This window comes from Fringilla coelebs, assembly GCF_963513975.1.
Source record: "Fringilla coelebs genome assembly, chromosome: 18".
NCBI lineage: Eukaryota > Metazoa > Chordata > Aves > Passeriformes > Fringillidae > Fringilla > Fringilla coelebs.
The window spans coordinates 736933-752316 of record NC_140044.1 but is presented as its reverse complement, the minus strand read 5'-3'; the positions used below and the strand labels follow the sequence as shown (position 1 = coordinate 752316).

Here is a 15384-nt window from a genome sequence, read left to right as displayed (position 1 = left end):
ACCACAGAGCTCCGCCCGCGGGCCCGCCCCGCCGCGCCGCGAGCTCCCCTTAGCGCGCCCGCCCGCGCCCGTGGCCGCAGTTCCCGCGTTGTGGTGACGTCAGGCGGGGGCGGGGCCGGCGGCGGCGGCGCAAGATGGCGGCGACCACGGGCGCGGGTGAGCGGGGCCGGGCCGGGCGGCGGGGCCGCGCCGGGGCCGCCTCGCCCCGGGGCACCCGCGGGGCCGCGGCCGGGGACGGTGGGGCGGGAGGCGCCCGGCGGTGGGGTGGCCGCGGCCGCGGAGCGGGGGCGGCGGTGCGGCCCGAGCGGGGCCCGGTGGGGCGGGGGTGGAGCCGGAGCCGGCCCCGCTCCCGTCCGCGGGTCCCGGCGGGCCCGTCCGCGCCTCCCCGGGGGCCGCCGAGGGCTCGCGGTGGGAGCGGCCCCGGTGCGGCTCCGGAGGCGAGCGGGGCCGCTCGGGCCCTGCGGGACCGGTGTCCCGGCGCGCCGGAACCGGGCCGGGCGCCGGGCGGGCCGCAGCCCGTGGCGGGGCCGGGCCCCGGAGCCCGGGCCGCCCTTCGGGCCCTTCTCCTGCCGTGCTCCTCTCCCGGCCGGTCCCGTGCGGCCTGGGCTGGCCCCGGGGCTCTCCTGTCGGCAGTCCCCAGGCTGTGGCCCGAGTTCCGTGACTGAAATCGGGCTCTTGGAGGGCCCTTTTGGCTGCTGGCCTCTCTCTGTTCCGCGGGAAGCGTGCCGCTCCCGTGGCAGGACGTGTGTGCCCGAGAAGGCAGTGAATTTTCTGTTCCCTTCAAACCTGCTCCACACCTGTTTTAAGCAGTTACACACACTCCCCCTTTTCATTTGTCATTACATATTAAACAAAAATACCGCAACTAGATTTGCAGTGAGGTTTTTTTCTGTTGACATCCTCTAATGAACTTCAGCAGATCGAGTAAATCAGTGTCACTTCTGTTGAGGCAGTTTCATTTTCCTGTTTTCCCAGTCCATGGAGGGTTTCACATGTGCCCCTGTAGTGCTTGTTTCCAAAGTGCTCCCTCCAAAGTTGGACTGCGCTCACTAGAACATGACTGGTGGGGATATAACAGGAGTATTTTGGAGTTCTTTTAGTATGGCTAGTTCTCTGTCAATGACCACTCATTGGATTTTAAGGATAACCATCACATTGCACATAATTCATAATAATCAATTAATAAAAACTTAATTAAGTGCAGTGGTTGCTGTCCTGAGAGTTGTGTTACAGGTCTGTGTTTGAATGTGTGAGGTGTTGACTGAAGACACAGGAGCTGTAGCTTGAGGAAGGGACCCTTCTTCCCCTGTTAGGTCACCTTCTCCTCCTGCTCTGCGTTCTCTGTGATCCTTTCAAGCTGCTGACTTTGCATTTTGTGTTTGGCTGGAAGAACAAGGGAAATACTTTCCTTTTCAAGCCAGTGCAGCTCTGTGAGAGAATTGTTAGGTGCTCGTGGAGGGGCACATGTAGGAAAGGGCTGGGCTGCAGTGACAGGCCATTGGGACAGGCTGTTGTTACCCAGCACCTGCTGGCCACATTGTGTCTGTTCCCTTGTCCCCTGGGTTTGTGACAGGGGACAGGGTTTTGTTCCCAGCTGTCTCGTGTCCCCAGTGCTGGCAGCAGGGCCACAGCGTGCAGTGTGGGCACACAGCTGCTCTGGGGTGACTTACAGAGCTGTGCTGCAGGAGCACTGCATGCCTGCAGCAAACCCAGCACTCAGTCTGGTGGCTCTGTGGGTGGCAGCTGGAGCTGGAGCTCACGGGCTGCCCTCAGAGCACTCTGCAGTGCTGAGGAAGGAAGGACAGCCTCCTGTGCTGGTGGCAAGGGCAGCCTGGTGCCCGGGAGCTGGCAGTGGCACTGCAGTGCAGGTGTGTGGGTCCCTGCTGCCCCTGCAGGGAAGGCATGGTCTGGCACAGGCAGGGGGCTGCAGGTGACACCTCGCTGTTCACTGCTGAGCCCTCGCTGGGGGCTTGGGACTGTGCCTCAGGACTGCCTTCACTCATCTGGGAAGCACATTTTGCTAAAACTTGATCTGTGGAGTCTTAATGTGTTTGTATTTGTCTGTAAAGCACTGGAATATTTGTGATATCTTGAGTTCATGGCGGTTTAGCAATGGAGCCTAAACACATATTGAAGATGAAAAATGCTCAGCTGTCTTCAAAAGCAGCTACTGACCCAGAGGAAGAAGTGGTAACAAATGTCCCTGTAACCTAAAAAAGTCATAGGGCTGGTCCTGGCAATTAGACAGGTAGGTAGATTAGATATTTGTATCTATTAAGCAGGTAGAAATTATTAACGGGGGGAAAAACCCAACCCACTGCCTGGAAGGAATGTTAGGATCTGGGGTCCATCTGTAGCACTGAGAGGGGGGAATTCTGTGTTGCTGATGATGTGGGTTTCCCACACCCCATTACTATATGAATGAAAAGAAAGGGCTGGCTTTAATGGTTTTAATAAGGCTGTTGGTAGGAGACTCCACTCTGTGTGTGTCCATCCCACAGACTGAGGTGTCCTGCAGGAATGCTCAGCTGCCAGAGGTGATCCAGCAGGAACGCAGGGGTTCCTCAGAGGCTCCTGCACTGGCTGGGCTGTAGTTACACGACAGACCTTGCACCATGGTGCTGTCCTGCAGTTTCGGGTTTTACAATGAGTCAAACCCCGCTGTGCTGGCCTGGGGGCTGGTGTTTCTGTAACTTTCACCCTGGGAAAGGTTTGATGACCTCACTTAACCCACTTTCTCTCACAGTTCAGTGTAGTTTGTCTGTTGCAGGGCTGTGAGGCACTGTGTTTACCAACAGCCTGAGAGTGTTGAGTAGTTAAATGGTTTGCCCAGATCTAAGTTTTTCCAAGTCTGAGGAAGGTGGAGAACTGCAGAAGAACCAGTCCTTGGGTGTATGGCTGTGACAGTGCTGGTACACATGGCTTAATGCACCTAACAGAGGTGAGCAGGCGTTGGGGTTAGTGCAGTGTATTAAAAGTGTCTGTTTCTAACCCTGAAACATCCCTGTGCACTCCAAGGGATGCTCGTGAGAAGCACAGGAGAGGGGCAGTGGCAGTGTTGTACAATACTGGCGCACCTGCAGGTGCCCCTCGATGGCTCCTTGGAGTGACAGCAGTCATCCTCATCTCAGAGGAAGCATTGCCACCACCAAGGGCTCTCTGGGACTGTAAGTGAAAGGCTCAAGGGTGGGGGAAAAGTAACTGAAGAGAATTCTCAAGGCAAGATAAATTCTGCGTTCTTAAATAATATGGGCTGTAAGAGCACATGAAATAGTGCCAGAGGAGTGGATTATTGCAGAGCTTTGTAATAGAAGGATGCAGTCGATTGAATAGAAAGGTAAATAGTTCAACACTCCTACAAGACGATACTGAATTGAATATGTTCATCTTCAATGATAAAAATAACATAATATATTTGAAAAGCAGCGTTCTGACTGAGAACAGTACTAATTAGTGTAGTAAATATGTAGACAGGTAAGGATCCTGGCAGGTGTAACACTGACAGATTGGGGAGGGTGGGAAAGTTGGGATTTTCAGGTTGTGAGGATGCTGTTCAACTCCTGCAAGTGGAGCTGCAGTTACTGATGGTTTGTGCCCCATCCCCCTGGGTATGAGCTGGGCCTGTGCCTTCACCTGGGCCTGTGTGTGACCCTGCCTGTACCTGGGAGCCTCAGACCGATGTTTTAGTAACCTCTTTCCAAGGAACCTGCCTAAATGATTGAAAGGTAGAACCAGTGCTGAAGCTTGCGCAGAACAGAAAACACTTCAAATTGTTGAAGTGTGCAGGAAGTTATTTTTGTATCTGCAAAATGTCTTGGTACCTGTCTGCATCATCAGAGTGGAATTTGTGACTGTAAAGACAATGCAAGAAATCCAAAGTTCCTGTCTCCTGAAAGCTTTTGTGACAATTCTGAAAGCCTTTTATTTGGTTTTAAGTATTCCATCACTTCAGAAACTTTATATACCATTGTGACAAGGAATGGCTTGTGTATTTTTTACTGTCCCAGTGCTGCAAGGATAAACTGTCCAATTCATTATCTGCAGTCAATGCAAAGACATGAAGCACAGACACAGAAACAAGCAACAGAAAGCACTTTAATGTACTGAGTAACAGAGGTGTTTAAAGCTGTTGGATTTCAGCTAACTTGAGTTACAGTAAATCAGGAACTAGGATAGAAAGCAGAGTTTAAATTGTCCAGAAAGGCCAGGTTGATGAGTCGCTTGTTACAGTGAAGATGTGGAAAAACCTTCAGCAAAAGACAGTTCCTCTCCTCAGAGCCCCATTTTCTGGGTGCTTTGCTGAGGTGTGCTGTGCCTGTGCTTTAGTCCTGAAGAGAAATGCTTGTAATTCGATCTCACTTTAGAAAGGAGAGAGGAACAGGTTTTTGAAATTTTTGAGAGGTGTATTTTTTGTTCTACTGCCACTGATCAGAAGGATTGGAGGAGAGGATCTCTCCCCAAAGGCACATGGCCTGCCTGCTTTCACAGTGCTGTTCTCAGCTTCACAAGGTGTCCGGATGTGAAATTGCTTTGGCTATGTGACTGAGGAAAATGGAGATGGAAAAGTGAGTAAGATGAGAAAAATCTCAGCCTGATAAGATCACTCTTAAACTTGTTGCAAGACGCATTCAGTTGTGTATCTGTATCTTTAGTAGTGCTTCTTGAAAAGGTAAATCTGAGAGTGCTTTAAGATCTTTTAAAGTCCAAGCTGGCATTGGACTGTCATCCAGGATAATTCTGTTCTTTCTTTAGTGAGATTCTGACCAGGTCGCCTAGTCGATACAGTTACAATTTAGCTTTCACTGGTTTGCTCTTGTGATTAATAGTGAAGATCTCCTTTTGCTCTGAAGTAGGTTTTCAGTTCCATTTCTGGGAGTATTTCTGTGACGTTAGGCAAGCTACAAGTGAAGCAGTTACTGAGATATTACTATATTTATGTTTCAAATGAAGCTGCTATTTGAGAGTCATCTTGAACTATAGTGAAGACTGAATTACAATGCATAACTGAAAGTACTTTAGACAAGCTGATTACTTTTTAATTGCGTCTCGCTTTATTTAGGCTTTCTTGTGTTAAGTGAAGAGCTCTTAAAAAAACAGGTTGGTTTGGTTACTGCCAAGGAAGTCTCCATTGCTACACTGAGAGGGTTATGCAAGGTATTTACTGGGGGGTTGGAGGAGGAAACCCCAGAAACTCCTGGTGCTGTCAGGGGACACAGGAGCCATCTCCTGACTCTGCAGCTGCCATGCTTCAGCATGGACATTATTTGGCAAATACTGTGTGTGCCTAGGACAGATCTGGCCGCTTTCTAGGAATCTTGGTGGACAGCAAGCACGATGGTGATGTGTTTGTGTATGATCACAAGTGATAAAGCTTGTGTGAGCTTTGGGTCCCAGCAGGATGTGGTAGCACACCATGAGTGCTCCAGGCCCCTGCAAATGAGGCGGAGATGAGGTTGCCTTAATGGCCTGGTGCATCTTTCCAGACCGACCAGAAGGATGAATCTGGTCTTTATTCTGCCTTGCTTAAGGGAAGTTTATAAAGCATTTATGGTCATATCGGCATAATATTTTATATTAATATGTGTGATTCTGTTGAATGAATTTCCTGAGAATGTGTCAGCTGAATTGGCACCTTCTGTGGTAGCTGAGGCGATGGCCCTTCATGTTACACCCTGAGCTTTAGAATAGGAGTAAAACACGTTAAGAAAGCAGCAATGCTGTGTGACAGGGTCATCTCTTGTAAAATTACCAGTTATCTGCCATGATCATTTTATTTTCCATGAAGTGCATAAAACTCCAATCTGTGTCCTTCCCTGTGGGCACCCCCTTGCCATGATGGCCCTGCAGAGCTCCCAGGAGCAGTTCCTGTAGAATGAACACTCATTGCTGTGAGCGATTTCCGTGTGGCAGGAGTCGCTGCACGGTGTGACTCGCCAGCTCTCTGGAGACCTCACGCTTGCCAAAGAGCTCTGAAATCCTGTGTGACTCTTTTATGGCTCTGATTCATGCTGGATTCATGCTGAATCAGAGCAGCTGTATCTGGGGAGAGCTCAGCAATTAAGTTGCCTTCTCTTCCCGTAAGGTTGTAAAGCCAAGCCCAGTTCTGGGTAGCAAATGTCAGAACTAAGGCTGCCTTTCAGTCTACGTTGTGGCTGCTCAAATATGTACGTGGTGATGTCATTTTTAATTACACGCTCACTTAAAGATTCCTGCTTGGCTCAGTGAACAGGGTGTGATGCTCAGAGGGATCACCCAGAATTGATGCTCAGAGGAAGGGTGGATGGGCAATACTTTTTGTTTTCTTCTTTGCTGTGTGGCCTGTCTGCCCTAAAGCTGATTCCTCCTGGGTTATTTAGCTTGGTCTCAGTAAATACCTGTAAATTGTCTTTGCACCACTGATAACTATGAAGTGATGTTATTAAGGAGCGAGGCACAGACTGAGCTGATGCTTGTTAAGTATTGTGATGTTGTGGTGTGGAAGTGAGAGCGTTTTTTGGCATTCATGTAACTCATTCCAGGCAGGTCTTGCCCTGGCTCCAGCTGATGGCTGCTCTGGCTGGGGCTCTGATAACAGCCACAGGGTTTCCTCTGTGGCATCCCCTGCCCTGGGGAAGAGCTGCTGGGCTCCCTCCAAAAGGACCTTCTGTTTGCCCTTCTACCCTGGCCCTTTTTCCCCAGGGCACCAGCAGGCAGGGCTGGAGCCCAGACAGCAGTTTAGCTGTGAGTCATCCCCCATCAGCAGCTCTCCTGTGCATCCACTGCAGCAAAAGTAGGGAAATAGGTGAGGTGTGTGCAAGCAAAGGCTGCACCTTGTCCTTCAACTTGTGCTCCGTGGCTTATGTCCCTCAGCTCTCTTATCCCAGGTGTTGGAGCTGGGCCACTCTGCCTCCCCAAACTACAGCACAGAGAGCCTTGGGAATAGAATTACAAATGCATGGCTCGTCTGTCATGGCTCAGGTGTGACTGGCAGACTTGAGCCCTCGTGTGTCTGGGGCACACAGGATACACACTTCACAACTTAAAGATTTTGTGGGAGAAGTTTATGCTGGAGTTTGTCATGCAGGGGACGTGGCAGTGGTGCCCAGGAGGTCCTATTGCCACCCAGGGTCTAGGGCTTGGGCAGTCTCGAGGCAACGGCTTTACTAGCCCCAGCTGATTCATTTCCTTTCACAGCCCAAGAGTTGTGTTGCTCAGCAGCCATGGAAACAGCAGGGTCTGGCTGGGAGGGGATTTGGCAGGGAGCTGTGCTCGGCAGCCCCCGGGTGGGAGGTCTGGTTCTGCCAGTTCAGGTCTGGTGTCTGCTGGCACCACTCTGCTGGATGAGTTCCTGTGCTGGTGCTGCAGCTGTGCCTGAGCCCTGCTGCCCAGGATGTTCTTGGATATGATCACGTTAGATGTGTATCCACTTTCTTTAGTCATTTGCTGGTTTGGTTTCTTTGATGCATGCTTTGTAGTGAATGAAATTTGGACACCTCTGATTATGCAGCAAAATCATCTCTGCCATTAAGTTTCCTTAGGTCCTTAATATATTTAAAGGAGAATTTAAAACTGCTAGATCCTCTGGATTTAGTCCATGGCCAAGGAGTGCTCCATGGGCTGCAGGTGCATCTCTGCTTCCTCAGGGGCATCTCTGCCCATCCTTCACTGACCTTGGTGCCTGCGCAGCCGTCCTCTGGCATAGTCTCACTCCTCTCTCCAGCTGCTCCTGTGCAGTAACTTTGTCCCTTCCCAAACACTTTGTCCCAGCAGTGCTGATGTCCTGGGCCTTGGCCAGCAGTGGATCCATCCTGGAGCTGCCTAGGATTGGCTCCAACACACAAGGCAGGGAGCTTCCAGCAGCTTCTGACAGGTGCCAGCACTGTAGCCCCCCACCACCAAAAGCCGGCACACAGACCCCAGGCTGAGGAGCAGCAGTGGGCTCGAGTGCAGTTCTGCTCTGTCCTGCCTGCAGTGCAGATACCTTGAAGAGCAGTGAGACTCACTGTGGCCTGAGTTCAGGGTCCTCCTTCACCACGGGCTTGGTGTGTCACCTTGGCTGTGTGTGCCATTGTTTTCCGTTAATGTAATGGGGAGAGGAAATCTCCCTGTTTTGCCGTGTTTTGAGGAGAAATGTGCCAGCAATTACAGAGTGCTGAAATTCCTTGGTGGTGGAGGTCACAAGTACAAAGGATGCTATTGCTGCTGACAAAGCCCACTTCAATTAACTTCAGATTAACCTACTAATGTTATGAAAGAGTTTTATTTGCTTTGAAAGGTATTTTTAAAGCTCTGAGTCAACTGCTGTCAAGCCTCTCATGGTGTCATTTTGTAGAAACTTCTAAATTTTTATACTATAAATCATATAGACAAGTGCTAATTAGAGCTCCATAATACTGAGTCTACCTTTGAGGGAACAGAGATTTCCTTTCATTTTTACTGCCTGCTGTAACATGTGGCCTGTCAGCCTTCTGGAATGTTTATTTGGGGATATCTTGATTCTGCTTGTAAAATCCAAGCTAAATATGGGAATAGCTTTTTTGTAACATTGAAATATTGTCATTCAAAAAGTGGTATTTTCATGGTTTTAGCAAAAATGTGATCTGTAGAATCACCAAAAGTATCAGGGAAATTACTCTAGCTTTTTTTCTTCACAAGATTTCTCAACTGAAAATATTTTTCTGATTGTTTCAGGAGTGAAAGTTCCTCGTAATTTTCGTCTTTTGGAAGAACTTGAAGAAGGTCAGAAGGGAGTAGGGGATGGAACAGTTAGCTGGGGCCTTGAAGATGATGAAGATATGACACTTACAAGATGGACAGGAATGATTATTGGGCCTCCAAGAGTAAGTATCCACTTAAATACTAAAATAGTACTGTTACATTTTTTTCCCCTTCTCCTAACCTCACCACTGAAGTCGAAAATAAACAAAAGGCAAATGAGCGAAGAAACACTTTAAGAAGTGATTTATGTTGGAGTTCTTTATAATAATGGGTTTCATGTGTCTGTATGGCTTTTTGCTTATAATTTGAAACATTTTGGTGCCTTTCTCTGGTTAGTTCTGTTATTTGTCTGCTTTATATTTGCAGATTCAGTAAGACATAACTTTCGAGATCCCAGAATTCTAAGGTGCTGTACCCTTGAATCCAGCAAGGTTCAGAATCCCTCAGCTAGTAAGGTTACAAATGGAGCTGCTGCAGGTGCTGGGGGGTGCTCTGTCTGGTTATTCTGCTTCTCCTGTTCAGTTTATTGGGTGCTGTTTATTGCAGCAGTACTGATGAGCTCTTGTAGAATTTCAGCTGACTGAGGAAACTCAAATGTTAGTGATTTCAGTCTCTTCTCTGAATGTCCTCTCCCAAAGCTGCATCTAATAATGCAGCTGGTCTTTGTGGGAGTATTGTTGTATTCCCAGCCCCACTAAACTGTGGGTTTACACTCTACTAGTGAACTTGAGGACTTCATTGTGTGTTGAATGTGTGCCTGTGTTCTAAAACGAGAACTTGTCTGTTGTCTCCAGTTTCACTGTTCTGTTTCCTTAATACCCTTTGATGGAGTGCAGGTAGCCAATTCTCCTTCCTGCAATAGCAGATGTCTTCTACATCTGGCCTCAGTATCATTTCTCAGTAATTCCATGGGTCATTATATGAAAATCTTTACAGACCTTTAATCATGTTCCTGCTCTCTGTTCCCATTCTGTCAGTTGCCTCTTTTGACATACGGTGAGGTTGTACAAGAACATGTATTATGAAGGCATTATACATGCAGTGTTTTCTGTCTCACCCAGAAGTGTTGTTTACTTGTTGTCTGCCTTTGCTAATGTCTCCCCAGTCACGAGCATTTCATTTGTTTATGATGTACTCAAATTGTTTTCTAGAACAGCATTTGATTTTAGAACATTAGGAGAGTGCTAATGAGCCTGCATTAAGGCTGTGAAGAAAGCTCACTGTGTGCCTAGGGTTTATGGAAAATTTAAACAACCTTGAAATCTAATTTAGAAAATTAAATAGGAATTGAAATGTGCAAACAGGAGCACGCAGCCTTGCCAGCAGTGATGGAAGTTTGCAGATTTTGTCGTGCTGCAAACCAAGGCTACAGGGCCATAACAGCAGAGGAGTCAGCTCTGCCTCTCCTGTTTTTCTGACACACTTAGGAATACAGATCTTCTTGCCAGATATGTTGTGACTTCTTTTGAGCTTCTTGCTTGAAGGCAGCAGATTTTATTGGGAGAGATCCTGGGGACTTGCAACCATTCTTGTTTGCTGTCCTCCTTTTAACACTGCTCAGATTCAGTTATTACCAATTTGTTTCTCTAGGATGTGGAAGTACTGGCTGGGGACAAAAGCTAAGGCCTGTTTCCCTCTGGGTGGAAAGCAGTAGCAGTTGGGAGGATGTTATGCTGGATTCCAGGGGGAAAAGGAGCAGCTGTGCAGAGCTGGAGTCGCTGTGTGCTGCTGCCCTGAGTTGTCCCGCCGGGCTGTGGCATTCCCGAGCTGTGAGTGATGTCCCTCAGCCAGGAGTCACCTTGTTGGCACGGGCTGTTCAAAAGCACTGTCAGAGCTGCACCTTGACCTGCACTGTTCTGCACTGGCTGTGCACAGCCGGGGCTGCAGTGCCAGCTCCCTGTGTGGGGTGGCTGTTCCACAGACCTCAAAGCCCTGCCTGGAGCTCAGGGCTGTTCCCTGCTCCATCCACCAAGACCAGCAGAATTATTAATTATCACCCTGCAGGAACACTTGATACTCTGAACATTGTAAAATGAACTCAAAACAGGGAGCCAGCATAGTATCTATGTGGCTGCCCACACTTTTGGTAGTTCCTGTGTTCCTAAAGTAGCCACTGCTTTAACCAAATGCTTATTGAGCTGCCTGATGTAATTGTTTCCCCCTTTCTTTTCCCCTCAGACAATTTATGAAAACAGAATATACAGCCTTAAAATAGAATGTGGGCCTAAGTATCCAGAAGCACCTCCATTTGTCAGATTTGTAACAAAAATTAATATGAATGGAGTAAATAGTTCTAATGGAGTGGTAAGTTTTTGCTTTTACTCATTTTAATTTTTTTTTGTGCAGCTCCAATGCTTTGTTTATGCTTGTGGCTCGCTTAGCTCCTCATTGCTTGTGATGCCCTTTGTTGGAGAAGGAAAGGGGGTAGAAGGGAAGTGGACAAGTGGAGATTTATTATGCTTTTAGGAAAACACTTGCTTTTGATTTCTCCCACTCAGATTTCATGTGGGATCTTTAGTTGGGGGTGGGGGGAATTAAGTGTAACCTGTGCACCAATTCTGACAGGAATGGTCTTTTTGTCTGTTTTAGGTGGACCCCAGAGCCATATCAGTCCTAGCAAAATGGCAGAATTCTTATAGTATCAAAGTTGTTCTGCAAGAGCTTCGGCGTCTAATGATGTCTAAAGAAAATATGAAACTTCCTCAGCCACCTGAAGGACAATGTTACAGCAATTAATTAAAAAAAAAAAACAACAACAACATGCCCCCCCTTATTCAATTTAAGCTGTCTTCATTTTCCACAGTAGTAAATTTTCTAGATGCATCTTGTAGACCTCAAAATACTGGAAAGAAAGTTCCCATTCAAAGGAAGTTTTTCTTGAGATACTGTAAATGATACTAATTTTTTTTTTCATTTGAAATATAAGTTGTGCTATAACAAATAATCCTGTCGTGTAACCACTGTCCACATAGCTGAACTTCTGATATCAGGAAAAGTCTATTTAAATTTATTACTGTCAAGACCAGTGTGGCACATCCAACTTAACTGTGAAAGGATCCATCCCACAATCACCTTGCTGTGTGTCTGGCCTGGGTTATTTTTTTCTTTCTCTGTCTTTTGCAATAGAGTCGAAGCTCAGGGCTATTTATTAGAGTAGACACAAAGGTTTTTGCTTCCAGTACTACACTGGGCTGTATGGACTACTACTGGGGATGTGTGCTAACCTCAGTCATCCCTCCCTTTGTGCTCGCTCTAGTAAAGGCTGAATGTGACTGTGGTCGTTTTTGGGTTTTTATTATTTTTTTAAATGCCCTGATAATCTGGGGCAAGCTTTCCTTCTTTCCTTTGGCCAAGGCATAGATTGTATTTCTCTTCCTGGTCTCCCTCACCAGTGACGTGAGCTTTGGGTGAGGGATTCAGGGTTCTTTTTATCTCTTCCCTCTTCCCCTCTTTTTAGTGGGGGTGCTGCTTTCTTTTTGCCCCTCTTGGTGAGTCTGCTCACCCCTGGCGCAGGGGTGAGCATCGGGGCAATAACTTGACCTGTTCCCTCCTGCTTATCATTTTGGTTTTGCAACAAATTTAGTCTTCACCAGCCTGGGAAACAAGAGTTCTGTTCTGCTGGCAAGCGTGGGTTTTCCCTTCCCTCCAGCACTGCTGCCACACCGCCAAGCTGGCCACGGCCGTGCTCTTAGATAGGCTTTGACGTGGGGAAAAGAGCAGTAATTTACCAGGATTGCCCAAACCTTCTGCTGCCAAACTTCGGTGGGGGAGACTCTGCACCTAGAGATTCTGAACACACTCCAGGTACCCTCAAATCACTGTGTTTTGGTGCTTTGGATTGACCCAAGAATGTTAATTAACAAAATGTTGCACTTGCGTTTGCCCCTTCTAAAGATGTAACAACCACAGACAAATCAAATCTGGGTGGTAGATTTTGTTAAGATTCTGTAAGTCTTAGAAATCTCTTCAGTGAAGATTTTGGGGAAGCGGTGGCACAGCAGATTAAGGACCTTGATTGGCTTTGCATCCTGGCAAATCACTGCCTTTTCTGTTTACTCTTCCGGACCACTAACTGCTGCAATGTGGATGCAAGCTTACAGGAAACCAACCTAGTGTGTCCTAAGTTTTATGAAAAATTCAGTGTTTGTGTAAAAAAAAAAAAAAAAAAAAAGAAAAAATAAGGAAAAAAAGAAAAGAGTAAAAATAAACACATTTTAAAGCAGCAGCTGTCAAGTCAATGAACAATTGATGTTTCCATTAACTTCTGAGGAAAATATTAGTTGTAAGGATTTAACATCCTCTGTACTGAAAGTTTAACATAACAGTATTCCATAAGCAGCCTTTTTATTGTATCAGACCATTGCCTGATTTTAATATAATAAAAAGTGTGCATTAATATTAGAAGGCTTTAATTGTATTTATGTTTAGAATTTTGATCCCTTATGGAATTCTTGATTTGTTGGAAGTATCTTCCTACAGATCACATTTAGCTGACAGGCTGTAAACTGGTGGTGAAAGGCAATTGTCTCTATCCAGCTGCTGCTGCTGTGCCAAGGACATCTGTAGTTTTGGCTTAAGCCTCAGGCTGCCCCTCAAGCCCTTGGTAGCATCAGGTGAGGCCCAGGGGCTGCCAAGGGCTTTCTGGTGCTGTCGGGCCGTGGCCTTGCTGTGCTGGAGTCCCGAGGAAATGGAATCCCTCTGCAGCTGCATGTTACGCTGTCTGTCAAGGTCAAGGAGTATTTCACAACCTGAGATTTCCAGTGTTTTTCTCAGATAGTGAAGAGTATCTGCCTGCAACATGCCCTGCCACAAGCTGAGCTTTCCTCCCAGTCTGGGTAAAAACAAGGCTGTGGAATGTTGGCCTTTTCCCAGTGTGAAGTGTCTGGAGATTGCTGGAAGGTCCTGATGCATTCACGGCAGTGATGGGCTGAAACAAGGTTCTTCCTGGGCTGGGAATGAAACAGGGAACGACCTTGGATGCTTTGTGACACTTGCTGCTGGTTTCTGGGCTGGAATGAATACTGCTGCCTCCTGGGGCAGGCCCAATGGGACCAATACTGTGTGTGTGTTTATTTAAAATAGCTTGGTGTCAGAGGTGGAAAGTGGGCATTGGAACAACATGATAATTACAGTGGGCTGCTTGATTGTCTCTTTTTCAGAGTGCCCATGCCCTCCTTGGGAGGTTGTGGTTGGTGCATGTTTGGGACCTCCCTGAACCTTCTTACTTCAAGTAATGATTTTAAAGCCGTGAAATCATCTGGTTTGCTTTGCAGGCTGTACAGGTGAGAGCATCCCACCCTGGCTGGGAGCTGGGAGCTGGCAGGAGCCACCTGCTCACAGCCTCAGACAAAGTTGGATGCTGCTTAAAGAAAAGGGCTCACTGTGACTGTTCTCCCCCAGGAGTTGCGCTCTCTGGACACCTCAGAGCTCTGTTGCTGTTCCCACAACCAAGTAAGGGCAGCGTGGAATAATAACTGCTTGGGAGTCAGCTGCCATGGGGCTGCATGGTGGCTCTGTCAGTGTGTGTCACCTGTGAGGGGAAGGGACCATTCATCCCAGGCTGGTGCTTGCTGGTGCTTCAGAAATGAGATGTGGAAACAAAGCCTGTCACACCTGTGCTTGTCCAGACTCTGGCAGCACCCAGCAAAGTGCTCAGGTGATCCCTGCCAGCTGTCAGTCTGTGTCCTGACCCACTGTCTCTGCAGAGAAAGCTGTGAAGGGATAATAAATATAATAAGGGGATTGGCCGTGAAACAAATGTGCTTGGAGCAGGTGCTGCTGGAAGTGGCTGAGCAGTGCCTGGAGGAGGCTGCTCTGAGCCAGACCCACCTGTCCTGTGCCCGCTGTGCAGAGGGTCCCTGAGCCTGGCTGTACCTGCAGAGGGTCCCTGAGCCACCCCTGTGCCTGCAGAGGGTCCCTGAGCCTGTCCTGTGCCCACTGTGCAGAGGGTCCCTGAGCCTGTCCTGTGCCCACTGTGCAGAGGGTCCCTGAGCCACCCCTGTGCCCGCTGTGCAGAGGGTCCCTGAGCCACCCCTGTGCCCGCAGAGGGTCCCTGAGCCACCCCTGTGCCCACAGAGGGTCCCTGAGCCTGGCTGTGCCCACAGAGGGTCCCTGAGCCTGGCTGTGCCCACAGAGGGTCCCTGAGCCACCCCTGTGCCCGCAGAGGGTCCCTGAGCCACCCCTGTGCCCGCAGAGGGTCCCTGAGCCACCCCTGTGCCCGCAGAGGGTCCCTGAGCCTGGCTGTGCCCGCAGAGGGTCCCTGAGCCCTCTCGGGCCGGGGCAGAGCAGGACGGCAGAGGGAGCCCCAAGGCTGCCCAAGGCTCGCCGCCGCCGCCGCCGCCGCCGCTGCTGCTGCTCGGGCTCCGCGGCACGGGACCCACTTCTCGTGTTTCTCCAGAACCGCTTCCATTCGAGACGCCTGTGTGTGGGAACTGTCCCGCTGGACAGGCACTCACAGGGAGACCTGAATTGTTAATAAAGACAAATGGTTGTTGGCTTCTTGGTGTGCTGGAATTAAGCTCTCTGTGTGCTCTCTGTGTAGGGACTATGTGCCTAAATGTGCCCTTTCTGCTCTCTTACAACCCTGTGCAGTGCTTTATATTTGAATTTCAGTTTCTCCCACTATAATTATAGTAACAATTCTGAAGCCAGGCTGTCTTCAGCCACTCTGTGAGACGCTGCTGCTGT

The 15384-nt window shown here is 48.6% G+C and overlaps 1 protein-coding gene across 1 annotated transcript; it reads left to right on the top strand.

Annotated features, from left to right (window-relative positions):
* Nucleotides 1-109: 109 nt before the first annotated feature.
* Nucleotides 110-11737, top strand: LOC311160899 (ubiquitin-conjugating enzyme E2 variant 1). Its single transcript, XM_084218040.1, has 4 exons — nucleotides 110-156; nucleotides 8671-8819; nucleotides 10876-11001; nucleotides 11287-11737. The coding sequence occupies exons 1-4, from the start codon at nucleotides 135-137 to the stop codon at nucleotides 11431-11433; spliced, it is 444 nt and encodes a 147-aa protein (XP_084074166.1). The 5' UTR covers nucleotides 110-134; the 3' UTR covers nucleotides 11434-11737.
* The last annotated feature ends 3647 nt before the right edge of the window (nucleotides 11738-15384 follow it).

What these genes read in the sequence shown, in the direction of transcription:
- LOC311160899 (XM_084218040.1), top strand. Translation starts at nt 135, where the DNA reads ATGGCGGCGACCACGGGCGCGG. An exon ending in TGATTATTGGGCCTCCAAGA is followed by an intron (nt 8,820 to 10,875) that starts GTAAGTATCCAC and finishes TTTTCCCCTCAG; the next exon opens with ACAATTTATGAAAACAGAAT. An exon ending in TAAATAGTTCTAATGGAGTG is followed by an intron (nt 11,002 to 11,286) that starts GTAAGTTTTTGC and finishes TGTCTGTTTTAG; the next exon opens with GTGGACCCCAGAGCCATATC.